Genomic DNA, 26250 nt, shown 5'->3' with positions numbered 1-26250 from the left:
TTTCCCTCTGCTTCTTTGTCTTTCTAGAACCCTGGGTTTGATAAAATAACAGAGGCGCCTCTGAAGAGAGCACGTAGATCAACTTTTTGTTCTAGCATGTTCCATGGTTTTCAAACCCTTCCAAAGAAGAGTATCTTAGCGGTTTTCCTGCTCTGTGGCCCACACAGATATCAGTAAAGCCACATGGCCTCCCTTGTGAGATTCTAGCACCGTTCTGGGGCTCCAACCTTCGTGAAGGCCTTCGAGTACTATCACAATCCCGATGTCATAATTTTATTACCCTTTTCTTTCGAGTAGTTTATTTACAGCTGCGAAGAAAGACCGACTGACCAATTTGCTGAGATGGAATCTGCTCCGCGTTGCGGGGTCAACTGTAAAGACTGTAAAACGGCAAGGCTGTCTTTGTTCGGGAGCCCGCAGGGCAGTTTATTGCTCTAGAATACATGTAAAATTTTGCTATTTATTGCCCTGTCCCGCCTCCCCTCCCACTTTCCAGCTTTGGAATAAACCCCTTTGTTCCGCCACCTGCATTCTAGGTGATATTTTATATTATAAGTTTTATAATGAGCGTGAGGGTTGAGCTGACAGCAGTAGACACCGAAATCTTCATTTCATCTGTACCAGGCATACAGCGCTGGCAAAGATTCAGTCCTTCTATGCATTGCCTTGCCTCTTGCTCCGGACTCAGGTTTCCCCACTGTCATCAGTGTTGTTAAAACAGGATTTCTTGTGGCGTGGCCATTAGACTCGGGGAGAGCCCTGTGCTTTTTCACCGTAGAGCTGGGAACGCTGCTGCCCCGTTTTTTTGTTTTGAGGTGATGTCCAAAATGGCAGACATAGACCTCAGAAGTGTCTTTTGACTCTCCACCCATTGCTTTCTGATGGTTTTTTTTCTCTCCTTAAAGTTGTATGTAATTAAACTTCACTTTTCCAAATATTTCCATATTCCAGAGGAGAAACCTGCCCATGGGACCCAGATCTGAGCTTTACCACGACCGCCATTTTTACTAGGCAACTGCATCCTAATTTCTGAGAGCCTGTTTTTTATAATCCAAACAACTCATCCTTTTGTATCTTCCAGGCTCTGTCCCAGACCCGAACCATTTGAAGTAAAATACACAACCGCAGAACCTGCTGGCGTGGGACAGGCCGTGGCCAGGACGGACTTCCAGGTATGTTTTTCCTCTCCCTCTTCCCACTCTGGGAAAGGTAGCGGGGTTGGAGGAGGTGGGAATCTGGGTCTGAAAGGGTTGCGGAAGAGCACGGCCTAATTCTCGGTTCACCTCTTGACAGCTGGGGAGCTCCAGCGCTGCCTTACCCTTTGCGATTGCCAGAGCATCCCGTCCCATTGCTCAACGTGTTGTGTCTAGACACGTTCAGGTGGTTTTGGTTCTCCCCATCCAGCCGCCCCGAGGGAGTTCCTGGTTCAGTGCCCACTGCCGTCGCTTTGGCAGGAGCGGGAACCGGACTTTCTTGGATGTCCGTGTGTGCAGTTATAGTTCTGGCGCACTGCCAACGCCTTTTCCAGAGGGACACGACTGGCGGAGAGGAAATGACAACCGCTAAGAGTTTGCAAAGCCTAATTCTAAATGGAATTTCTAGGGACAAAGAAGAGGCGCTTCGTTAACCTACGGGCCGAAACCCCAGAGCCGGTGGCGGGCAAGGCGGCCCTGCGCCCTCGCCGCTCTCCCGGAGGATTCCCGCCGGAGAACGTCGCCTGGGAAGCGCCCGGGGAAGGTAAGGGAGGCCGGGCCGCCGTCCCCGTCCCCCCCCCCCCGCCCCGGCGCCGCCAGCTCCCCCGCCGTTCGCTCCGATCCCCCCCCCCGCCCACTGCCGCCACCCCTCCCCGGCGCGGTGCTCGGCGACCGGGCTCGGCTCCGCGGATCCGCTGCGGGTTTTGCGTGCGGCAGCCTCCGCCGCGCCGAGCCGCCAGCGGCCGGGGCCGGCCCGCTCCTCCTTTGTGACGGGCGGGGGGGGGGAGCGGGCGGGGGGGGGAGGCTCCCGTCCGGGCCGCGCTCCGCTCCGCTCCGGGTTTGGCAGGCGGCCGCGGCGCTGGGTAAAATGGCAGTGCTGAGCCTCGTGTCGGAGTGAGCCCCGCTCGGCGGACCGGAGTCGGGAGCTGCCGCGCTGCTCGCCCAGCCCGGCCCCGCCGCCGCTCGGCACGGCTCCGGGGGACGGCGCCCGCCCGCCCGCCGTGTCCCCCCTCCCTCCCTCCCGCCTCTCCCGCACCGGGAGCCCCGTCCCGGGTCCCCCCCTCCTCCTCCTTCCCCCCCACTCCCTCCTCCTCCCCTTTCTCCGCCGGCTGCAACCGAGGAGGTACAGCGGGGCCAGGCCCCGGGAAGCCCAGCCCAGCGGAGCCCTCCCCGCCTCGCCAACCAGGCCCGGGGGGGAATGAGCCCCCGCTGCCCTGAAGAGCCCGCCGCCGCCTGAGCGGGGAGCAGCAGAGCAGCGAGGCCTCACGCCGGCCGGCCAGGCAGGGAGCAGCTCGGGGGGGACCGGTCCGGGGGGGGGTGGCTGGGTGGGGAGGGGGGGGGATCATGGCTGCTCAGGTCGCCCCCGCCGCCGCCAGCAGCCTGGGCGCCCCGGCTCCATCCGAGCTGAAGAAAGCGGAGGCGCAGCAGCGGGATTGTCCCCCGGAGGAGGCGGGGGGTGAGGCGGCGGAGCGCGGCGGCGGCGAGAAGCAGGCGGAGAGCGAGGGCCCCACGGGGAAGGAGCTGCAGGACGGGGCCGAGAGCAACGGAGGGGGCGCAGGGGCCGAGTCCGACCTCAAGAGCTCGAACGGGAACCCGGGCCCCAGGCCCGCCGCTGCCGCCGCCACCCTGAACAATAACCTCCCGGAGCCGCCCGGTGGCGGCGGCAGCAGCGACGGGGTGGGGGCGCCGCAGCAGCAGCAGCCGCCGCAGCAGCCTCCCCCTTCCCACCCGGCCGCCTTGCCCCCGCCAGCCTACGGCTTCGGGCAGCCCTACGGCCGGGGCGCCCAGGCTGCTGCCGCCGCCGCCGCCGCTGCGGCCGCCGCCGCTGCCTTCCACCAACATGGCGGACAACAAAGCCCTGGCATGGCAGCGCTGCAGAGCGGGGGCCTGGAGCAGTCCTACCCGGGGCCGGCGGGAGCCCCCGCGGGGCCGCCCCCTCCCCAGAACTCGCACGGCGGCGCCGAGCACGGCTTCCCCAACCACCAGTACAACTCCTACTATGCGGCCGGTCGCAGCGCCGGCTCCTACCCGCCTCCCCCCCAGGCCTACGCCCTGAGCTCCCCCCGGGGCAGCGCGCAGAGCTCCGCTCCGGCGGCCGCCGGCGCGAAGTCCCCCGCCGCCGCCGCCTTCCAGCAGCAGCAGCAGCGCTTCGGGGTCATGGGGCCCTCGGCCGCCGGCGGCGCAGGAGGAGGGGGCGCCACCCCGCAGCCCACGGCCACCCCCACCCTCAACCAGCTCCTCACCTCCCCCAGCTCCGCCCGCGGCTACCAGGGGTACCCCGGGGGCGACTATAGCGGCGGGCCGCAGGACGGGGGAGCCGCCGCCAAGGGCCCGGCCGCAGCGGAGATGGTCTCGCAGTACGGCGGGGGCAACAGCCAGGGCTGGGCCGCGGCGGCCGGCGGGGCCCCGCCGAGGAGCCACCATGCGCCCATGAGCCCCGGGAGCAGCGGCGGCGGAGGAGGAGGAGGAGGACAGACCCTCGGCAGGACCCAGCAGGTAACGGCGGGGCCGCGTGGGGCGGGCGGGCGGCGCGCCGGGGGGGGACGCGGACGGACGGGGACACGGGAGCGGACCGGGACGGGGGCGGCGGGGGACGAGGGGCCCGGGGTGGGGGGACACGGCGCTTCTCCCGCGGCTTCCCCCCGCCGGGCCGGCGCTGCCGGGGAGCTGCCATTGTCTGTGCCTGCTCGCTCGCTCTAAAATGGCTGCCTCGCCGCCTTCCCTTCCTCCCTCCCCAGCCTTTGTGCGAGGTTCCCGGCGAGCCGCCGCCGGCCTCCCCGCGGTCCCGGGGGCTCCGGTGGGGGAGAGCGGGTCGGCCGCCCCCGGCGGAGGGCGGCGAGGGGCAGGCGAGGCCGGGCGCGGGGGGATCCGGGGCTGCGGGCGGGCCCGCCCGGCCCAAACGCGTGGCCCCGGCAGCGCCGCCGCCGCCATCCGCCCCGGGCCCCGTCGTCCCGCTCCCCTCGGCGGCCCCCGCCTCGGGCGGGCGTTGGAGGGGGACCCGCACCCCTCGGCGGGGAGCGGCGGGGTCCGCCCGGGCGGCCGCGGGTCGGTAGGGCCGGTCGGGGCCATCTTCCCCGTGGGGCGGCCCGTCGGGCCGTCGGCCGGGGCCTGTGGCTGGGAGCGCCGGTAAACAGCTCGGCGATGGGAGCAGTGAGTGCAGATCGCTTTGGTTTGGGATTTGAATTATGGAGGTAAAATCCTTCTGTCAAAGCCAGGAGACAGTTGGTCTTAGGTTGACATCCTATCTGTGATCTGATTGGCTCCCCATCTCCTGCTCTTGGCCATTTATAATTGCCTCTGATGTAATGGTACAACAATCCTGATGAGCTCATAAACTTTTACACTCGGCTTTTCTGCCAGCCCCGGACCCACGGCAGCTCTGCCGCTTCGCTTGCTGCCTCCTCGTCCTCCCTCCACGCCGGAACCGGCCGTGACCTTGAGGCGGTTGGGTGGCAGCCCCGCATCGGCAGGAGCGGAACCCCAGACAGCCTGCCCTTGTTGCATTGTGCCCGAAACAAAAGAGGAGGCGATGGCATTTTGTTTGTACCTTGGGTTTATTTTGCTTGTGATGTTTTATGCAGCCCGGAATAGAGTCTGTGTTGTCGGAACAGTGGCAGGGCTGCTCTGCACAATGGGCTTGCTGTTTATTTTGGTTATGTGACTTTCCCTTTGGTATAAATGATTTCTTTGATGGGTCTGAGGATGCGTTTGTTCTTGGCTAATTTTGGCCCTTTTCAAAACTGCGGCTGTTTGGATTCTTTATTAGATGGAGAATGTGGGGGTTTCTGGGGTACGTTACAGCCATAAGAGGGGAAAAAAAAAAAACCCCAAACCCAAATGACAAAACAATCAAAATCAAACTTGTGGCTGAAGCACTGAAAACGGTGAATTACCACTTTGCGGTCAGTAGAGCCTGAATGTAGGACAGGCCTGAGCCCCTAACTGGACGTCTTGGGGCACGTTTTGACTGACTTTGGGTAGAGCGCTGATGTGTTTCCTTCCCCCTGTAAATAAAAGGGCATATTACAGACATTCAGGTGCTGCTCGTGGTCAGGCTCAACAGTGTCACAGCTCTTTGCTTTTCGGAGGAGTGCAAGTAGGAAAAACGAGCCTGCAAATCAAATTTATTGTTGTATGTGTAGAATTACCTCTTTGCTGGAAACGTGGTTGCAGAGAAGAAAGCAGTACAGTGTACGCATCAGACATTTTAGGTACAGGGAAAAGAGATGCTGGTATCTAATATCTGCAAACCTCAGTTAAAACCAGGTTACTGTCTGTGTTTAGACACGCATCTCCAAGGCCTGTCGTGGCCTCGTGCAGGACTGACAGACTTCCCTTTTCGTTCTGTGCACTTTGCTCTAACTTCAGGCCCTGGCTTGGAGACATTTGATACCGCGTGGTGTGACATGCAGCCTCCAGAGTTTCTTGCTCAGTACTTCTCTCGTGTCGATCTGATAACTGCTTAATTTTTGTTCCTTGATTACCGAAGGCTGAAGTCTCCTTCAGCATCCTGAATTACTTAATTGTCTTTTCTGTCAGATTGAAATAGTGCCCTCTAAGAGAGTGGATCTTATCTCTGCTGTGGTCATCAAACTGTTCAACGGTAACTGGTAGCGAGTATTCGATTATCCTCGGCGAAGATCTCGGCTCTCCAGGCACACGTTCATGTGTACCTGCAATACATTCAGACAAATGTCACGACGTGAGGGTGTTTGCTTGAAGGTACCTTTTGTACCCTGAAAAACTTCAATTTGGAGAAAATGTGTGCCAAAACATGGTGTTGGATTGAACTTTTCATGCAGGTATTTTACTATAGCACATACCTGATGAAAGTGTGCTTCTGTCAGTATTCTGATATGAATTTTATCTTGGAAAATGAATTTAACTCGATTCCACGAGCCACTGATACGTAGCGTATTCATAATATCTGAGTAACTCGTCCCATCAACTGGAATTATTAATGAATAGTTGTTCTGAGAATTAATGGAACTTTGGGTTAGTACAAATAGTGTATATAAAAAGTAAACCACCAGCCCCCACACCAAAAACCAAACAACCCCCCCAAAATCGTTCTTGTGCCAAGGATTATTGGACTCAAACTGACAATTCTTTCTTTTTTGTCTACTGCAAAAAGAAAAGAACAGACTTATCTAGTGAGATGAAAAAAGCTTCCACATGTCATCTGTGCTGCCCACAAGAAATGGTTGATTAATAATAATACTCCAGTCCTAAATTACAGCCTCCTTTCGCTGTGTACTCTGTTAAATTCCGTAGATTGGGAGAATTTAAAGCTTTTGTGTCTTTTCTTTGTCTTGTACAGTGATGAACGGAGAGGGTACTTACCACCTAACTTCTGAGAAACTCTGGGAGAGTGAGAGGAGAATGTAATTCATCTGACCAAACACTAGAAAGAGAATCATCTCTTGGTGTGCAGGCTTGGAGAAGATGATGTGGGAATTGTGTGGGGTTCCTCCGATCGGGAATCCTTGGGATAGTAAACCTGCGGGTTTTGGGTTGGGAAGCAGGAGTACGCAGAAAAGAGAAGTGCCTTTAATTTTTGACGCTTTTTAGGATTTATGAGTGATGCCATAGATTGTCAAGAAAGACAAAGTAATTTCTGGTGTGAATTGGCGGAATATTTCCGGTAATAACATGAGAGCAGTCACTCGCGCAGAGGCACAGGCTCCCGTCTGTAGCCCTTGTGGACACCTTCACTTGCTGGTCGGTCCTGGGAAGGTGGTGCCGAGTGGGAGCCCCTGCGAAGGCAGGTGTGCTCTGCTCTGTGTTTGTCGGGGCTGCGATAGAGGATCTTGCTTTTTTCCCCTCCCCAATGACCTTTATAGCTGGGAAATGTGGAGTAGGTTCAAGAGATCAGAATGGCTGTTCTACTGTGTGTGGGATGAGAAATCTGTGTGTTTCTGTAGGAATGACTTGTAGGAAACCAGGCCAGGATCTTAGTTTTCAATTTTTCCAGCTCTATCATGTATTTGTTTCCACCTCCCTTCCCCTCAGAGCGTGTAGCCGTTCTTAATAATGTTTTCCCAGTGGCTTGGGACTTGAGGGATACTGCTTAGGAGAAAGGACTTCCCTCCCTTTAATAGGTGGGCATTTCTCGTGGTATGTGCTTTCGCTACAACAAATGATGTCTCCTGTAACGGGAGATGTCTTTGGATCGCATTAAACCCCGACGGGTTGGATAACCTCCTCAAAGGTGCGTGGGCATCTCTAGGCCTCTGTTCTAAGTTCAGTGAAGGCAGCTTAAAAATAGTAAGTTAATAAAAAAATGCTTTTGGGCCTGTTGCCATACAATAGCTATTTTTTGTTGACTTAGATCTCAACTTTAGTAGCAAGTGAGGCATGAGAAATGTTGTTGAAAATATGTTTTTTTTAAACTAAATTGGCACCAAATGGCTCTGTGCTGCCAATGAGCTGCGATATCTTGGAATCGGAAATCGAGACCTGGCTCCTGTTGGCTTGCGTGGCAGGGTTTTTCCTTGCTTAGCATTGTAATGTTAGGAGCCCTTGAGTTGCTCGTGAGGTGTAGTACGCGCTAGACCTTTCCAACAAAATGGAGAGTGGTACATCATCTTTTTTTGGGGTAGGGTTTGCCTCCAAATGAGTGATTTTAGGCCTTGTCCGTTCTAGAAAAAGTAGGAAAACTATGCTGGTTTAATTTTGTTGTTAAGATCTAGTTAATTCAGGTGTGGACGCTGAAGGTTTGCTGGCTTACCTTTTCATATAGTCTGCGCTAATCTGAAGTAAACTAGGGGGTTGCCCGATTCTCTTCAAATCTCGTTTTCTGAAATAGCATCTCCTTGATGCTCAGTTTTGAGGTGACTAATGTTTCCAGGCAGGATATGTGTAGGGTACCGGACAGTAAACCTCAATTCTGACTCTCAGCTGGAGCTTTTTTCCCTGCCCTTTTCACCACCAGTTTACTGGGAAACCTGGGACAAACCACAGGATTGTTCTGTAGTATTTTTTTTCCTTGGTGAAATGGGGCTAGCAAGGCTTGCCTACCTGCCTTCTGTGAAGTACAAATGAAATGCTCTGTCAATCCTTATTTATTATCTGGGCTAGGGGAGGGTTTCTACATTTGGTGTCTCTTGTAATCATGTTGTTGGTTGCAAGACAGAAATGTCATTTCTGGAAGGTTGTATGTTTGACTTCCAGGCTTTTTTTTTTCCTTTCTTTTTTGGCTAGAATACTTACTGGTTTCCTAAAACTGTCCAGTTTAATTCTTTTTACCTGCTACAACTTGTGTTTCCTGAAGCAACTGCTCAACAAACAGGCAGAACCTCTTCCCTGTTCTTAAATAATACTAGAAACGGGGGCTGGGGAAACATGAGAATCAAATGTTCTGTTAGATAGCTGTGTCTTACTGTTCTTGTAAGCTTAGTATGTTCATAATACTTTGTTTTTTTTCCTGCAGTCTCATTGAGAACACTGGTCAATGGACACTATGTTACAGCAGTATTACACGAGACCCTACTAAGGGTCTTACATGAAGACCGTATTAAAAAACCCAGCAGCTTTCCTTCAGAGAGAAGCTAATGTCTAAAATGAGGCGAAACAGCGCAGCGGTTGGTTTTATCTGTTACCTCATTTGCGACTTTTCCACCATTTTTTCTTCCTGCTCTTTGCAAAGGAACACCACCAACTTGGAAATCCAGTTTTTACCCTATGAATCTGAATCTGTGATCTCGGTAATTAAAATATTAGAGGAGAAAGATGCCCTTTCCAGTTTTTACCCTGTGTATTTGAAACTCTTTGTCTAGTCAGTTTGATTTCTTTTTTGAATTGCAACTCCTGTGTGATGGATTGCTCTGGGGAAAAGCTCATCAGCATGCCATTGCCCAGTTCCTGCCAAGAATGTTTGAAACTCTCAAGTAGCAGCAGTAGCAAAGCAGAAACCAAAGGCAGGCAAGCGGAATTGCAGGGTGGGGGGGGCGATAAAAAAAGGTAAGCTTCTCAGTATTTATCATTGCTGTTACAGCTACTTGCATTTTCTTCTGGAAGGGTCCTTAAGCCATCAGCAAGGTAATAATATCTCCCCTTTTGTTCTGGTGGAAAAAATAAAGGAAATGCTCTTCCTGGGGAAAAAAATGTTTTTGAGAAGTCCTGCAAAAGTTTTTCTGTCATGTGCTGATATCAAGAAGTCCAACCTTTAATTTATCCGGAGGTTATGCACGTGCGGCGATAAACTATACTGGATGTCTGTTAGCCAAAGCCATAAATCTCCAGCTAGAAGTGAATGGCAGGTGGGATTGGAGGAAAAAAACAGTTTTCTTTGCCACACTGGACCAAAACTGACATGCTTCTGTCTGGGTCCCTGCTGTCTGCCTGTTCCTGGATGACATGGGAGGAGTTGATGCTTTTTTTGTTTCTCGTTTTAGTGGCTGGAAAAGCTGAGAAGTTGGGTCACCTGGAGAGAGACCGTGTGCACTTTCTGTGGGCTCGGGAAGACCATGCTGTGTTGATAAATCGAGCCAGTAAAATTCCAGTCAGAAATTTAATGTCATCTCTGCTGGATTGAGTATATGCTTATCATTCTTAAGGCTGAAATTCTGTAGAAACCAGGTTTCAGGCAGTCTTTTGTTTTGCCCTGGTACGTAGAGGAGGAACGCGAGGTCTTAAGTTCTTGCAATGACTGTTTTTTCAGCAGAAGCAGCTGAGATGCTGAAGTGGGAACTTGCCAAGGCGAGGCACTAGGGCTGGGACAGGGCGGAGAGTGGAATATAAGTCTTCTGAGTCTCATCCTGTGCTATAAGTGCGAGACCATCTTTTCCTCCCTAGTGGATGATTTTAGCCGAATATATTAAGACCCTTTTAATGGAGTTCTGCGCTTTAAAGAAGCAGCACCTGAGCCTGCTCTCGGAGTCTCATAGAACGAAAGAAGCAGGGCTGGAACAGGAGGAGCTGCTTCTCTCAGGACTGAGCTCATGTACATATTTTACCAGTTCCTGTAGTGTCTTAATCAGATGATAATAGGTATTAACATATGGATGAGGGAGGGGTTCCCAGTTCTTACTCTTCTTCTGTGCACCTGCACTCCCAGTGTTATAACTCAGCAGTTCAGTCGTGCAGCTTGAGCATTTTTGAGTGGTTTTTTTTTTTTTTTTTTAACTACGTCGAGAAGAGCATTTCCAGGTTTGCCCCCATGTTCTTTCTGGAGTATTTCTGAGTTTAAGTGACAGCTCAGTAAGTATTTACACAACGTAGGCTTGAGCTTTCTGTAGTGAAATCTAAAGGATGCTACATAATGATAGGTAAACTTAATAAAAGCTACTTCAGAATTTCTCAGCAAATAATTTTTCTGCTTTATGTGTTCAGAGTAAGATGATAACTGGAGCAGAATCTAGTTTCTAGTCATGTTCTTTTTTTATTTTTTGGGGGAGAAAAAAGGGACAGAAGTGCGTAGGAGCAAATAAAGAAGGGGGATTGGTTAATTCTGTAAATACTCATGTTAAAGATTTCTTTATGGGAGGGTGAGAGCGTGGAGATAGAGAGTGTACGTGTTAATTCCTATGAAATTCCCATGAAAAATCAGTTTGCGTAAATAACTCTGAAAAAGCCACTGCTCCATTACAGTTATTGGCATTTCATGCAATAACCAGCATGTCATTATTTCCTTAAGTTCGCGGTAATAATTGAAGCTCTTTCAAGGACAAATCCAATTGCTACTTTTCTTTTCTTCCCCCCCCCCCCCCCCCTTTTTTTTTAACTTGGGTAACTTTTCTTTCCCCAGCTAATTAATATTATGCTCAAACTATCCCAAGGAGCTGCCAGTCAGACATGGGGAGTAGTTTCCAGAGGAGCTGTGGGGGACCCTGACGCAGCCAGTGTCCCCTCTGCGTGGAGCAGAGCCCCGCTGCTCGCGCCTGCTGTGGCCTTGCCCTGTGTTTTGTGAGTGTGTTTGGCCATGTGGCGACCCAGAGCGGACCGAAGAGCACTTCTAAGTTTTTTGGTGTGATGCGATGGTGACATCCTGCATGTGGCTGGGAGCAGAGAGCGTTTTGGTGGTCACTGATGTCAGACTGTGGCCTGAGGTGGCCGTGACTTTCCATCCTGAGAGATTCTGTGACTGTTCTCAAAGAGAAATTGTTGAGGTTAGGAGGACTCTGGAATTTCCCCTGGGGAGAATTACTGGGTTAAACAAGTACTTCCCCCCCCGGCCCCCCCCCTCCACTTGCTTGTGAAATTTCATTCAGGTTTGACTAAGAAAAACCCTGAAAATTACCATTTCCCTTCTGATGTCAGCACCGTTCTGGCACCCTGCCTGTGAATAACCGAACAGGAATGTTTTAAAACCTGCACACAGACCACAGCTGCAGCTACACCTCCAGACGCCGTGGTGGGAGACCTGCTCTGCCCCGGCCAGGGCTGACATGTGGGATACACTCAGACCGGTGCTTAATCCAGCCAGCTCAAATTGTCGACAGTGGGTTTGTACTTTCTTAACACTATTGGTGTCCAAAGCAGTAGTTTCAGCACTGTGATTGGGGTCTGAGAAGCACGAGGCGCAGAAGAGGGAGAGTACTTGCTCTGAAAGTGGCCGTTCTGTTTTGGGTTTGCGGCACTGAATTTGATCTTTTTGATGAGGAGAACGTGCAGAGTTAGTCTGCGCTGAGTGCAGAATCTTGCTGTGGGTTCGTTGCCTGCGTTGTCTTTGTAGGTGACTATTTTTCGCATTGAACAGCGGTCTGGATCTGAATTTAAAAGGTCATCTAGCCTGCTGTCCTGCTTCAGGGCAGGATCGGCTATACCTGGGGACAGGGCAGACGGTGACGAACACGATGGAGCTGCCTCAGTCTGTTTCAGTGCTTTGCTACCCTTAGCAGTGGACATTAGGAAAAATATTCCAACTCAAATAATTTTATTTGATTTTCTGTTGTTGTCCTAGACTCTCTAGGTATGGGGAACAGAGGCATAAGTGGGTAACCTGCTTTTAAATGTGTAGCTTTCTGCCCATCCCCTGTTTCCTTGAGTTAAATTTGCTAGTTAAATTGCAAAATGTCTCCCTTTACTTCCACATTACTGTGTTCACTGGGGTTTGCGTTGAAGGGATTGTCTGTCCTGCTTTGCCACCTGAACTTATTCCAGGGTCCTGGAGCTGATGGGGCTTGCTCTGTGCTTCTCTGTATTGGATCCTTCCTGTAGGCTTGCTTGGAGTTTTGTACTTCATAACAGTCTGATGATGGATTTAAAGTCCAAATGACTGCAGGACTCTGCACCCTGTACAAGTTTAGGAGGAGAATCTGGTATTCATTAACTGTACGTAAATAATTAAACCAGTGCCAGACTAGAGGTGGTCTTCCCTCAGACATACTCCTTGTGAAATGGTTTGAAGGAAAGTTCTTACCGCTATGCAGAAGATATGTTGAAACGGGAGAAGTGCTGGAATTAGTTAAAACTTGATTTTTTTTTTTTTCTTTATATTAAATACCTCTGACTTTGGAGCTGGCATTGCTAATTGAGGAAAAGGCTTCCTGTTCAAGGGCAGTTTACAGAGCGTGATCCCGTGTTCCCAGAAGCTGCCTTTTTGTTGTGCTGTGGCTGCACGTGTTGTTTCAGTGGTCTAAGGAGTACTGGAGCCCTTTGGGCTGGGGTAGCTGTGTGCATGGGGTGATGGTGGTATTTTTTTATTAAAAACCCCTCCAAACGAATTTGCTAACTGTTGTGGGGGGAGCTTGTGGTAACTGTAGTGCTTTGGATCCCCTGGAAAGGATTCGCGGCAGCTGCTGTATATAACAGATTTGAACATTTATTTTTTTTCAGGCTGTGTGTGGATAATTGGACTGTATTGTGACAGGAAGCATTGAAGTATCAAAGTATGTCCTAGTCTTTCAGTTTATTGTGATATACCAGCGAGGCTAGCATGAGCAGTTCTCCATGTCCCAGAAGCCTTTCCTTGCCTCTGCACCCTACAACTGGGGGCATGGGAAATCTTCAGAGCAGGTGCTCAAAGCCATATCTCTCAAAATCAAGGTTAATGCTATAACTGCTAGATAATACTTTCTCCCTGGACATGGGGTTACACCTCAAATAGTTTTCTTTAGTTTTACGAAAAATCGTCATGCTAGAAATGTTGTTTTTAGCTGCCTGCGGGCAGAACGTGGCTCCCCTGGAACAGGCATGTTAGTGGGGAAGGGACTTTTGGGTGATGAGTGTGCCAATCCTGGATGAGGGTTCATAACAGAAATGGCATGAAAAGCACTCTTATTCAGCTCATGCTCTGGAGGAGAAGCAAAATGCCTGGCTATCTACTATCTACTCTTGGAGGTGCAGAAGAGGCTGACAGACCTATCCTGAGTTATCCTACCTGCCTGTACTTCAGCGATATTTCTAAAGCGCTTTCTCTGGCCTTCCTGTTTGGTTCACAAGGCATGACAGCATTGCAAAAGCTTGTTTCCACGTTAATTGTGATTGATTACCTTGCAATCTAGGACAAGATTTCCTTTGAAAAGCTATATGCTGATTTGGTGTCAGGAATTAAAATCAGATGAAGTGATTAGTGTTCTATGAAATATCCCAGAGCCGTTGAGTGCTCCCTGGCTTTCAACTGTGTTTTGGCCCTTAACCCTTGCCTCCCTTCTCCGGAGCAAGGTGCTAAATCTGTTGTCTGCATGCTCAGGTGAATAACTCGTTAGGCATATTGTATCAGGAGATCGTGGTATAATTTGCTGCTGAGCTTCAGAGTGTAGATTTACTGGCTTTAATGATGAATGCAGAATATGTTGGAAGTGCACTGTGTCAAGGCAACAGTGATACTTGTACCAAATGGTGAACGTGTATTAAGGTTAGCTTTAAATCCGATTGCTCTGTAAATGGCAATAAACTGTTTAGAGTTGTCACTGCTGTCAAAGTACAGTCATGTCTCATCTCCCTTTTCTCCTATGAGTTGTCTTACAGTTTCTTGTTATACCTGTTCCTGAAACCAGTGAAGACTTTGCAGCGTTGGCTGTTCCTCCTCCCCCCATGGCATTGGCACAGTTGTGAATTTTTGTATCTTCTCACCGGCTGCCAGCACGCACTCCCTTCAACTTGCTAAGCAACTCCCCACGTTGTTCATTTTGCTTTAAAAGAAAGCTGGATTTTCCTGTGCGTAGATGGAATAAAAGCCCAAGGTCAGAAGCGAGTGTGGGGTAGTGGACCCAGACCTCAAAAAATCACTATAACCAAGGGCTGGTGGGCTTTTCTTTTTTTTTTTTTTTTTTTTTAATTATTGTTATTTTCAAATAACGATGACCTTGTGTCACTGTGGGGCTGGGATTTGTGTTGGGCTTGCCAAGTGTAACAAACCTGAATCACGACAGCGTTGGCTTGATGAAGGCTCCAGTAGTGTGTCTTCACTGCTGTCTGGGAGCTGGCTTGGCTGCAGCTCTGAGTTTCTTGCCTACGTAGTCGTTTCATCTCCCCCAACCTCCTCTCTTACCAACGCAGGCACGACAGCAGCTCTGCTTTCTGGATGCAAATAATTCATTTGGGTATAAATACTGGAGATTGGTTGTTGCTTGCTATAAAGTTACGGAGCGCATCCTTGGTAAATGCAGATGGTAACTTGTCATTGCTGCAATTTAAAATATTTTTGGTTCCGTGGAACCGAAGTGGAGTCTTGAAGGCTGAATTTTAAGGCTAAAATAAGAGAAGGCTCAATAAAATCCACAAAAATAGCACCCAAATTTGTCAGCTGCTGTAATGAGAAGGGAAATAACTTTTCTTCCTCCTGTTAGCAAAACAAGGCTTTGTTACCTTGTTTCGTGTTGGATATAACATCCCGTGGCTGGGTCAGGAGGGATGGAGGGGGTTTAAGGTGTACTAAGTTGCTTTCTAATGAGGTGATGCTAGGGCTAACGCCAGCGCAATACAAAGTGCGCTGTGAACATCAGCGGCTGCTACCCTGTAACTGAGGTATGTCTGAGACAGTCTTGAAATAATTAGCAGGTCATTACCCACCCACCCCCTGCCCCGTGCTCCTGGCTGGGATAAGGGTGTGCCTTTGGGCAGTTACAGCTGGCTGATCCGCATTACCCCGTCACAGAGCAGAGGTGATGTCCGCCACTCGACCGGGAGTTCGAATTCAAGGCCTGCGAAGCGAGGGTGATGGAGCAGAGTTTTGTGCTATCTTAAACTGAGATTGCCTGTCTCTTCCACAGGTTCATTCCAAAACTCAGATTTCTTGGATTATTTTGATCTTCCTTTATGTTGCATTGTACACGCTTTTAAATAAATTCAGTTTTTCTGCAGAAGCAAGGGAGAGCCTGTGTAATGCTGAAACGTAGCTTGGAGAAACTACAGGCCCTGACACGCAGCTCTTATTAAAGCAGGCAGCTGCTCTGGACAAGATGGAGCTCTGCATGCTGAGATGAGGTAGCCTCTGACAGCTGTACCTCTCTTTTAAAATGAGCACGGCCGCGTCCTCCTCCATCTTAGTGTTGTGTGTGGTAGGAGAGTTAGGACCATGGAGACCAGTGGTGTTTTAGAGCCCTGACCTGATCCTGAGATGCTTCTCAGGTATGCCCATACCAACCTGGCGTGGTAGGAGGTAATGGGAATTTGCCTGCCCAGTTGAGTCTGTTCAGCTGCCATTTATTCTGGTGTAAAATGAGACAAATTTGCAAAGTGATGAGATATTCAAATACCAATTGAGCTTTCAGACAGACAGAAGTGGGTAGAAACCTGCAATGCTGCATTTTACGGATGAAGAGCTAGGAAGAAATTGTTTTTAGGAAGCTAGGAGGCTCTGCTGAAGGTGCTTTATCAGCTCTTGAATGTGTACCGGGACCCGTTGCATTTCTGTGCAGAAAGGGCTTTTAATGAATTGATAGAACTAACTTTGTTCTGGAGAGTAAGCTCTAGTGAGCCTCTTGCATTGGGCAAATGGCCTAAAGTTTTGGAAAACCACTACCGTGTTCAGTAGCAAACGACATCTCTCTGTGAGATCAGTATTGCCCATTTGAAAGGAAACGGGGGTTACAGAGAATCAGCTGGATGACCAAAGTTTGCCACAGGTCACAGTTGTCTGAACGTATTTCTGGGGCTTCTGGAGCCCTTTCAGGTTTTCAATGGTGCTTAGTGCAAATATTTTGCATCTTGCTAGTGATCTGGAACAGCTGCTTTCTTACTGATCGAAATTAGATCACTTAAGTAGCGGTGACACTTAGAATAATTTTGCTCTTCCATCCTAGCACTTCCTCCTCTTGTTTTTTTATGGCTTGCTCTTGGCCCGGTCCCATTTCTGTGGTACAACATGAGCTTGCTTGCTCCTTCTAGTGTGTAAGTAGGCCTGGAACGAAAATGCTGTAATGAGACACTTAACCGTCTTTTTGTTGACTTGCCTCCAGTTCATTAGAGCAGACGTAGGAGGTTGGCTAAACTTAAAACCTGATTTAATATTCAGGAAGGAAGTTTCTTTCCATCTTAAAAGGAACACCACCTCATTACAACTATCCTGTGTTCCTTGGGATCATCTCCCACAGAGCTGAGGTGCAGCTTTCTTTACATCTTGGTGGTGTTTAGGTTTTGGGAGGGGTCGATGGTGGCACTTCGGGAATATTGGCAAGTTGGCTGAATAGTGTGCTTCTAAAGTGAGTTGAAGTCTGGAGTGAGGGGTTAGCTAGTTGCCTAATTATTTGGCTAGAAGGAAATTATAGTTTCCGTGCTTAAATATAAGTCAAAATTATTGGAGATGACAGAGATCACACTGCCCATCTAAGTCACAAACTGTAGTCTGACTCCAGCTATCTGTGAAACATCTGAAAATTTCACTAGTCTCCGGCTGTTGCAAAAGAGTCACAATCCTTTAATTTTGACTGCATTTAATTTGGTAAAATAGAGTTTGTCAGAGTCTCCTGCCATGTTCAAATACCCATGTAGGTAGCTGTCAGCTCCTGCTTCCACTTCAGTGTCTGTTTGATAAAGAGGGAACCGATTGCCCGGCCAACTCATCCAGGCTGGGCTGGGCTATCAGATAGGGACAACGTGCGTTGTCCAGCCCGCTGCAGAGAGCGGGAGCGAGCCGTGCCACGGGCAGGCTCAGCCTGGGCTCTCTCAAAAGAGAGGTGGAGGGAAAGGGAAATGAATCCTCTGGTTGCTGCCTAACTTTCAGGTGGTAGGGGATCCCTTGTGCTGTTTGCACAAGGATGTGCACTGAGCCTGCAGGCAGGAGAGGTGTCTGTGAGGAGCCTGTCCTCGTGTTGCTTGCACATCTTGGGAGGACAGGGGTGCTGTGTGGGCCCGACTGTGGGCGAGGTTTGGCCTGGTCCTAACTTTGCATAAAAACAAAGCAGAATTTCCCCTCTCCCAGGTCATCCCACCTCGGTGTTTTTGACATAAATCTTACTTCAGGTCCTTTCATACCAAAGCTTTTCACAAGTCCAGAAAAATGTCCTGTTAATGTGAGCGTGATTCTGCCTTCAAGTAGATCCTGGAGATTGCAGAAAACCAGTTGTGTGTCGTCTTTAGATATGGTAGAGGTTGAAATATTATCGCGAGGGTCCTGAGAGATACCTAAATAGTGTGGTGTGATAAGCAGTGTGGCCATGTGTCAGAGAGAACGGACTAAAGAAAGGAGCTGAAATCCAGAGCCTTGATAAGCTGGATTTGTTGAATTTATTAAGGAGGGCTTAAAGTCGGGCTGGGAAGGAAAGATGAGATCAACAAACGCACTTTGTTTAAAACACAGGCAGGCATGGCACCTTCCTGCCCTCCACCTTTTAAAAAAAACAGAAAAAAACCCAGAACGCTGCTAGTACTTGGGTGCGAACATTGTACTCCTGTTGGGTTATTTCCAGTGAGGGTTTGAGGTGGGGCTCTCATTTCACTTCCCCACCAGATCACCTTCATCTGTTTGACTTCTTTCAGGAATAAAATGTTCCGTAATGATACATCCTGTAAGCAAAACTCTGGTCAGTTTTAATCAATTTGAAGAGTATTAGTAAGAGTGGTGCTTAAGCAAGTCCTCCGAGATGTGTGGACTGGCCTCTTGCTGAGAAACATTAATAGGGTAATTACTGATTTGTGTTTAGCCAGGAAGATATGGTTCACAGTATAGCTGCTCGGAGAAAACTTGCTCATCGTTTTTCCACTGGTAAAACTTAGTTTAGTATCCTGGCTTTACAGAAAATCTCCCCAAAGGAACTGGTGTAATAAATGTATAATCGAGGGAAGGAGTAACATTTAACAGGGCTCACTTTAGGTTTATAAGAGCTCCAAATGACTCTTGGTTAGAAGCAGGTGACTGAAGTAATTTAGAAAATGTCCTGTTTTCCTTTTGTGTGTAGCGTTAGCTTATTCTGAGGTCTGTGCGTTAGCAGAAGATTAGAGGAATAGAAAGTGTCTTTGGTCAAACTCTGACCTACTGGAAAAAGTCAGAAGAAAAAACAGGCTCCCTCTAGTTGCAGAACTGAAACTATTGGCCAGAGGTCAGTTATCTGAATGCTTTGGCATCCAATAATTTAGTCTGCATTAGCCATCAATAGTGAGACGATATTATACGTTGCCTCTCGGTTATATATTAAAATCAAAGTTAGATTCTGGGATTTGTGGGGGCGAGATGGGGAGTTTTATTTTTCTGTAGCTTACATAAAAATTCGTTTGTCCTGCAACTTTCTGAAGGGTGAGTGTTTATAACCCTGAAACCAATCCTGTACTATATTCCAAAAATCAGGTTTTGGTACCCCGAGATTGCAGGTGTGAGGCAGAGCAGCCCAGCCCGCTTCGTTACTGGGGTGAGGTGTGGGAGGCTGGGGAAGGACAACGCATTGGCCACCTCCAAGCAGAGCTAACTGTCACTGTACGGCAGACACTGGGCATTTGTTTGCTGTCATTGGCCTGATGCTTCCAGGAGCCATACTGCCTCGCAGAAGCGTTGGCTTCGGCCTCCTCTAGAGTGCTTGTTTCCCAAAGTGATGGGTACTGCCCTGGAGGGGCAAGGAAACTAACTGATGGGTGCTGAGCAGTGCCGGCGCAGGCTTGGTGTGCTGCCCTGCTTCTGGCGAGGGACTGAAGGAAGTTGGTGGATTTCTCAAATTTAAAAAAGGGAGAGGAAAAGAAAAAAAGGAAGTACGCATTTCAGTGATGACGTTCTCAGTAAAACAAGCAGGTTGTTTAAACTGTCCTGGTAAGACACTTGGTTCACATCACTGTAGTGTTTGCTGTGGGGTTCTCCAGGTGTTTTGTCTTTTTGGGGGCATCTTCATCTACTACAGTAGGATTTTTCTTTTTATTTTAACTTTAATTTTCCCTTGGCCTCTTCCATCTCTCTTTAAAAGCAGACCGCCATAGGAAGAGAGGCAGTGAAGTGTGACCCAGGGCACTGGCCCTTCAGAAGGCTATAAAAGGAGCAAGTTCAGGCTGGGATATTGACCTTAGCGCAGCCAGTTGCACCTTAAATAGGTCAGATGAAAGTGTTCCTCACTGGAAGATGAGCTGTGCTTGCTCACGAATGAGGACGGTTGTTAGTTTGTGCTCTTTTTCTCAGCTTGAACTCTCTAGACTGGCTATGGAGGAATTGGAGTTACTTGTGCGTGGAGTTTAAGGAGAAACAGTTGGGCATGAAAGTGCCCGAAGTGCAGACTTGAGCGTGAGAGTGACCTACAGCTGAAGGTAGGGCTTGCTGAAGCATCTGATGCTATTCAAGAAGCACTTGGACAACGCCCTCAGAGATAGGGTGTGAATTTTGGGGTTGTCCCGTGTAGGGACAGGAGCTGGCCTCGATGATCCTTGCGGATCCCTTCCAACTCGGGGCATTCTGTGATGCCATGCTCTTGAGCTGCCCATTGGATGTCGCTGTGTTCCCTCTTCCCCGTTAGTTCTGTTTTCCCAGTGACATCATGGCGTTGCCATGGTTGGATGATGTCACAAGGGAGTAACCATCTGCCTGCGTTAGACTTCAGCTGGTGTGCATCGGCACAGCCTGGCTGGCTTTCGTGGGTCTGCAAGGCTTTGTGCTCACAGCTCGGGTCAACCCCCGCTGCGCGTTTCGCACTTGTTTGCTAGTACCATCACACTGGGTGCAGGCACCATCACACCTACCATAGCTTAACACTGGTGAGTACCTGGAAAATTGGGTCATCTTGGTCAAGGCACTGATGCCTTGATGCTGCAGGCAGCATAACTCCCATAGTGCCCTTTGAACTTGAAAATATGGCAGAGGTTTAGTTTAGGGGCGGGGCTTAGAGGTGGGAGGTCAAATCCCTCGTCCCTGGAGGCAGGGATGTTAGTGGAGGCAGGTGTTAATGGTGTTGGATGTTGGGACCTCCAAGACCTTACCCAGTCCTGGTGTCTCACAGCAGCCTGAGCTCTTGGTAGCTCCAGAGGATGTGGAACATACTAGAAATGGCAAAGGTCAGTGCAGCCTCTCTACTTAGATTAGGGCTGCTTTTTAGAAACGTGAACGCTCAGTTGATAAAAGCCTCTTGGCAGCCTTGTGATCAAGGCAAAATATTTTTCCTGAGTAATTCTCCATTTGCTGTGACTCTCACGTGGAGGCTCCCCTGCCTGCCTTGGCATGGTTGGTGTTTCTCAATGGGGTGGAAGGCCCTGAAAAACAGAAAGCTGCTGGTGTTGAACCCACGTCTTTCCATGAGCCACTGTAGGTGTTAGCATCCTGTTAAGATGATGCTGCTATCCCTGATTTTTCAGCTTGTTGATTTTGATAGAAATGGCACAGAAAGGTTGGGGGAGCATGAGTGGTTTTATTTTCTTGCCTGGTTTCAATGATTAAACCCAATATGACCATGATACCAGCTGACTAATTCTTAGGGAAAATAATTCCCCTTCCCCAGCATAGTCCATCACTAATACAATTTTATAGCCAACATGACAATCTTGCTTTGTAACTTCACTGGCTGCAGAGACTGCTTGCCCTTGCCTTTGCATAATGAGGAGTAGGAGACGCAAGGAGAGAGCATGGTCTTCTACCGGGACCTACTTTCTTCACTTCAGTAACGTCCCATCCGGATTCATCCTCTGGGAGGTGAGCAGTTCATTCTCTGAGCCTGTGGGACGGTGTCAACCAGTGGCGGCGCTGGTCAGCATCTTCTCAGCTTGGTGACTTCCAGGCCTCTGGGGTTTGGTGGTGCCTGTCCTCCGGCCAGCCTGACGGTGGTAGGGGAGCAGCTGCGCCTCTCGCTGAATTCGCAGGGCTCGGTCGGGCTTGCCTTTTGTACCGGCGCTCAGCAGCCAAACAATAGTTTGTGCTTGCGGGGCCATGTGGTGAGTCACGTGCGGTGCTGTTTCTGCCGGGGTCCTTGCCCATCTGTTCTCGGCTCTTTCTGGGTTATCAGGCGTGGGTCCAAGTCCTCGCAGGCAGCCAGCTCCATGGCCAGAGATTACGAGCACTAACCTTCCTGGCAGGAGTGGTGTGGCTTTGCTTTTATGCAGATTAGCCATGTGCTTCTCACTTCAAGGCGTTCCACAGGAAAAGACGTTTCCTGTGTTTGGTTCTCGGTGGGCGGCTCCGGCACGTTGCACCGGCCGGGGCCGAGCCTGTACGCGTCGAGCGGGCTTGGGAGAGGGATTACGGCGTGCTGCCCCCCCTTCCCCTTCCACCTCCACTGCTACGTCACCACAACACAACCACACACGCGCTCATACTGTTGGTGTCATTCATTCAGTGCCAAGATTGCTTTAAAAAATTCCCTTGGCCCCAGTTCAAACAGGAGTACAGCTGGGATGTGTTAGATTTTAGGCAGTCTGCCCTCAATTTGAGATGAGTTATAAATAGCAGTGCCGACTTCCTTAACTACCACTCTCCGAGGTAAAATGCAGGTTAATTACTGTGGGAATCAATTAGGGCTTCTCTCGGTTAAACAGCCAGTAATGCTTTTTATTATTTTTCATCACAAAAAATGAACAACAAATCTGGTTGAGAAAAGATCTCAAATCCAAGGTGAGGGCTTAGGGCTTTTTTTTTTCCTTTCTTTTTCCTTTTTTCCCTTTCTATTTTTTGGGGGGTGGCTGAGGAAACCAGTTGTAGCCAATACCCACGTTTGCCAATAACTGAATGATGCTGATTCGAAAGGGGAGAGTTTATTGAATGACTCTCCTTCCTTTTCTTCCTCTGGCATAATAAAATACAAATATGTAATTGGGGAAAGTCAGAACTGCATTTTTCTATACAGCTGTGGAAGGTTTGGCGCTTGCTTCCAAAGTGGGATTTGGCTCTTCCCTTTACTCATTTTCCTGCTGGGACCATTAAGCAAGTCCCCTCCAATTTAACCAAACTGTTCTTTTGAGAGGCCAAATTTCTCTTCTACTGGACAAAATCTGAAAAGAATTGTTTGTGGAATCCTCTCGTCTGCTTAGAAGCTTTTTTTCTAGGAAAGCTCCAGCATTGTTTTCGAAGAATAGCTGGTTTTCACGGTGCTGTTTCATTTCTAGGGGTCTGATGTCCTTTACATTACACATACTGATTTGGAGAGCCTTTGAACTCGGCAATTTAAGTTCACCTTGGGCTTGCTGTTACAAGCTTTTAGGCTAGAAATATCTTAAATTTTCTTGAAAGCTCAGTGGTTTCTCTGGAGCACCAGCTTACGGTTGCTTTCGTTACACGCCGTACTGAGCAACTTTGCTTTTGAAAGTTTGACTGGTGACAGGCCTGTGTTTTGCCAAGTTTCGGTACTTAAGAGTGTTATAAAACAGCAGAGATACCGAGGTTGAAGGGAGAATAGAGGCAATTTCTATGAATGCAAGGAGGTGTAAGCAGGGGGTCTGGACTTCAGTGATCAAGGAGCAACACTTTCTCTCAATTATGTCTCTCTGTGGCAGGGCCTTGGCTTTTGAAGTGTAATCACAGTAATCTACTCCTGTGGTTTCCTATTGAAAGGATTTCCCATGTATCGGTCCAGAGAAGAATCTCCAGCCTTTTGCAGTCAGAGTGTGGTATTTCCTTATTTATCCTGAAGTGTTCTTGCAAGCGAACAGGCGTCACTTCCTCTTGGCTTACCCATCCCGTGTAAATACGGGTGCAGAGAGGCGCTGCGCAGCACCTCCGCTCCCCCCAAAGCCTCCGCGTGAGCTCTTGGATCGATCCGCACTTCACTGCGTTTCAACTTTGTCCTTTTCTTGGGGCGCATGTAGTTAAATTACCTAAAAGGATTGAGACAGCAGATTCAAGTAGACTTTCTGATGGTAGGCTCTTTAAGCCAGAGCAACACTGCTAAGAGGAGAGCAGTTAAAGCCCTGTCACTGAAAGAGACGTGCGTCTTTAATGGGAGATTTTGAAGGAAGAATGCGTAGCAGCATTTGAGATGTACACGGCAGCCCCAGGGAGTATGAATTAGCCTGTTGGTTTGCAACAAGGCAGGAGTGTGTGTATGAAACAGTTCCTTCATTAGAGATTAATTGGCGTTTACATTTCTTCTGTTTATAGAATTTTATCTATAAGGCTGTAATTTAGAGTGATGCTCTTCATGTTTGTTTTTAGCATCCTCTGTGCGCTAGGGCCTTGTGGAAGAGTGGCAGTTCAGAGCAGCGCAGTTTGGAAGCACGTTGTGTACTCCTACGCTGAGCAATCAAGGTGGCGACTTGGTCACATCCTGGAAATATGTTTGGGTTTTGTTTTGGTTTTTTTCTGTTATCTTTCTTTTTTTTAATGGCTGCGTAAACAGTTCCAAATGTTTCTTGAAGTTTTTTAACAGTCGTCATGCTTCCTGTAGGAGTCATGGAAAAGTGGATCTTCACCTTGTTTCTAGCCTTCCTGAAGATATGGTTAGCTTTGTGGGTGACCACAGACAAGAAAATCTGTGCAGAGGAGGCACCATGTGCTGTGTGCATATTTAAAAAAAACCAAAAAACAAAAACCTCCAAACAGGAATGTATTTGAGAAGCTGCCCTTGCTAGCGGGCTGTGAAGGTAGAGTGACAACCTGGAGGAAGCAAGTAACAAACGGAAAAGATGCCAAAATGTTCGGCCAGTAACCCCAAGGTTGCACTTGACCAGGTAGAAGAAGGAAGGAGGTGTGTGTTTGGGGGGTGGTGAAAAAGAGGTTTGACTTGTCAAAATCTAGGGCCTGGGAAGCCTCCTGGTGGCACCCTTTTTGCATACCAAAGAAGATTATGTGGGGAGGGAGAAGATGTCAGTAACCTAAGGTGATACCCACAAGGCAAGACTCGGGAAGCATTAGGGGCAATTGCTTGAAAGATGTAAACACGATTTGCATCTGTTAGGGTGTATGAAAGCTCCACATGGGTGCTGCCATTGGGGAGGTAAGTCACTGTGGCTCTGAGGGTTCAGATACAGCCATCAAAGACCTCTCTCAAATTTTTTTCTGACCCCCCTGAATGGAAGCTCCTTTCCAGAGCATCGTACAAAACCCCGTGTGGGTGCATGGTATCATCTGAGGGGTACGGCCGTTGGGGAGTGCAGGGATCTAGGGCTTCTCCAGGCTTCCTCCTCTGAGGTCCTGCAGCCCCTATCCGTGTTACTCCTCAGCAGTAGCATCTGTGGGAACTTGAACATAAAACATGAAATGTAACTTTTTCAGAACTGTTTTAGAATCAGGAAGGATAAATATGGAAATGTTCAGCACAACGGAGCATGGCAGGGCATCTAAAATCTGCCTCAATAGAGATAACCATACTGGTGCCATGCACATAGTCCTTTGTGAACAGTGTCTGTAGGATGGCAAACATGGTATCTGCAGGGGTGTCTGGGGCTGAACTGGTGTGGAGGAGGGGACTTGGATGGGGTTCTTTAATTGACTTGTGCCATATTGTTGTAAATTTGTCCAAGGGAGCCCAATTTCAGTTGAGTGGGTAGCCCCCCCTTACCAAAAATGGGGTCCTTTTCCTGCCATCTCCATTAAATTCCCTCCCATGGCCCAGCTCCTGTTGCCCCACATGAGAACCATTAACTCCCCGTTGCGCCCCTACTTACTTGTGTTTGGCGTGGGCTCGGTGCTGTGTGGCTTGCCTGGCAGGCAAGACGTAGCAGACAGCTGGTCAAACAAATGTTTTCAGGGTCTGTGTGTTGGGACTTCAAGCTGTGCTGGCTGTTGGGGTAGGATTTTCTGAAGTGTAGCATACTGCACCAACTTTTTTTCCTAGGAGGGTGGATTCTGCAAACATAACTGAAATACTGTTCTGGTCTCCGGGATTCTTTCAGGTTTCCAGCTGGAGCTGGCTTTGTGCGATATTTGCTTGTGCAGGCCTGTAGTGGCACTCCTCAAGCACCTGATCTCAGCAAGAGGGGGTGGATCTGTACAAATACCAGCCTAGGGCTAGTTGCAGGAAGGAATGGTGTAATAGAGAGTCCATTGTCATGGTGATCTGGTGGAAAAAAACATCTAATTGGTATTAGTTAGGTCATCAGGAGATCAGTGAACAATTCTTATTCAGTCCGAGTGATGGAGGTTAAAGACTGCGCCTGGGATTCATTTAGAGGTCACTACACCAAAACAGGCCTTGCTTTAGTGTGGGAATAGTGCTGTCCAGGTAGAAAGACTGGGTTTTGAGGCTTATAGTATTTTCAGGAAATGTGATTGACTGTTCTTATGTCATGGCTCCAGGCAGGGGTAGTACAGATTAGGAAGTCTTAGGAAAGTTGCATTTATTTACTCATCTCATCATGTCTGCTCTAAGACTCAGGGTTCTGACTTTCAAGGCTGACAAATTTTTCTTTTATGCATCTGAAGAAATTTGATTTAGAAACCTTTATTCTACAAAAGGCAGCAGCCACAAAGTACATGTTAAAAAAAAAAAAAAAGTGCAAAATGGAACTGCGGTCCTGAACGCTGCGAATGTCAGTAGTGCTGCATTACTACATCAATATGGATTAATTGAAATGCGTACGTGTAAATTAACAGCCTGTAGTGTTTTGGGAGACCTTGTTATATGTGAAAGAAGCAGTGTTTCTTGTGAATATTTAAATTTTCAGCCTAAATTTACCTTGTTGTGGAATATCTGGACATTAAACTGCTACCTACTACAGGGAAAAGCCACTTACACTGATAATTTGTCTTTCTTAATGATCCTTCCCTCCTTCTTTCCTGTCCTCCGGCCACAGGAGATACGTCGGCATAAAATGACTTCTCGTTGGGTTTGTTCTTTGTGAA

The 26250-nt window shown here is 49.0% G+C and overlaps 1 protein-coding gene across 6 annotated transcripts in view; it reads left to right on the top strand.

Annotated features, from left to right (window-relative positions):
* The first annotated feature begins 1081 nt into the window (after positions 1-1081).
* The window catches only part of ARID1A (AT-rich interaction domain 1A), a 62873-nt gene continuing 37704 nt past the window's right edge, over positions 1082-26250 (top strand). For 3 of the 6 annotated variants that reach the window (XM_075114916.1, XM_075114915.1, XM_075114913.1), the window contains exon 1: positions 2508-3689. In XM_075114916.1, the coding sequence (XP_074971017.1) occupies positions 2538-3689 (1152 nt within the window). In that variant the 5' untranslated portion in view covers positions 2508-2537. Of the gene's footprint in view, positions 1173-1556; positions 1738-2018; positions 2474-2507; positions 3690-26250 lie in introns of those variants that run through there. The other 3 variants (XM_075114917.1, XM_075114919.1, XM_075114918.1) reach the window with 3 other exon arrangements.

This window comes from Phalacrocorax aristotelis, chromosome 20, assembly GCF_949628215.1.
Source record: "Phalacrocorax aristotelis chromosome 20, bGulAri2.1, whole genome shotgun sequence".
Lineage (NCBI taxonomy): Eukaryota > Metazoa > Chordata > Aves > Suliformes > Phalacrocoracidae > Phalacrocorax > Phalacrocorax aristotelis.
Note: the sequence above shows the minus strand (reverse complement) of the source record. Positions and strands in the feature narration are given on the sequence as shown.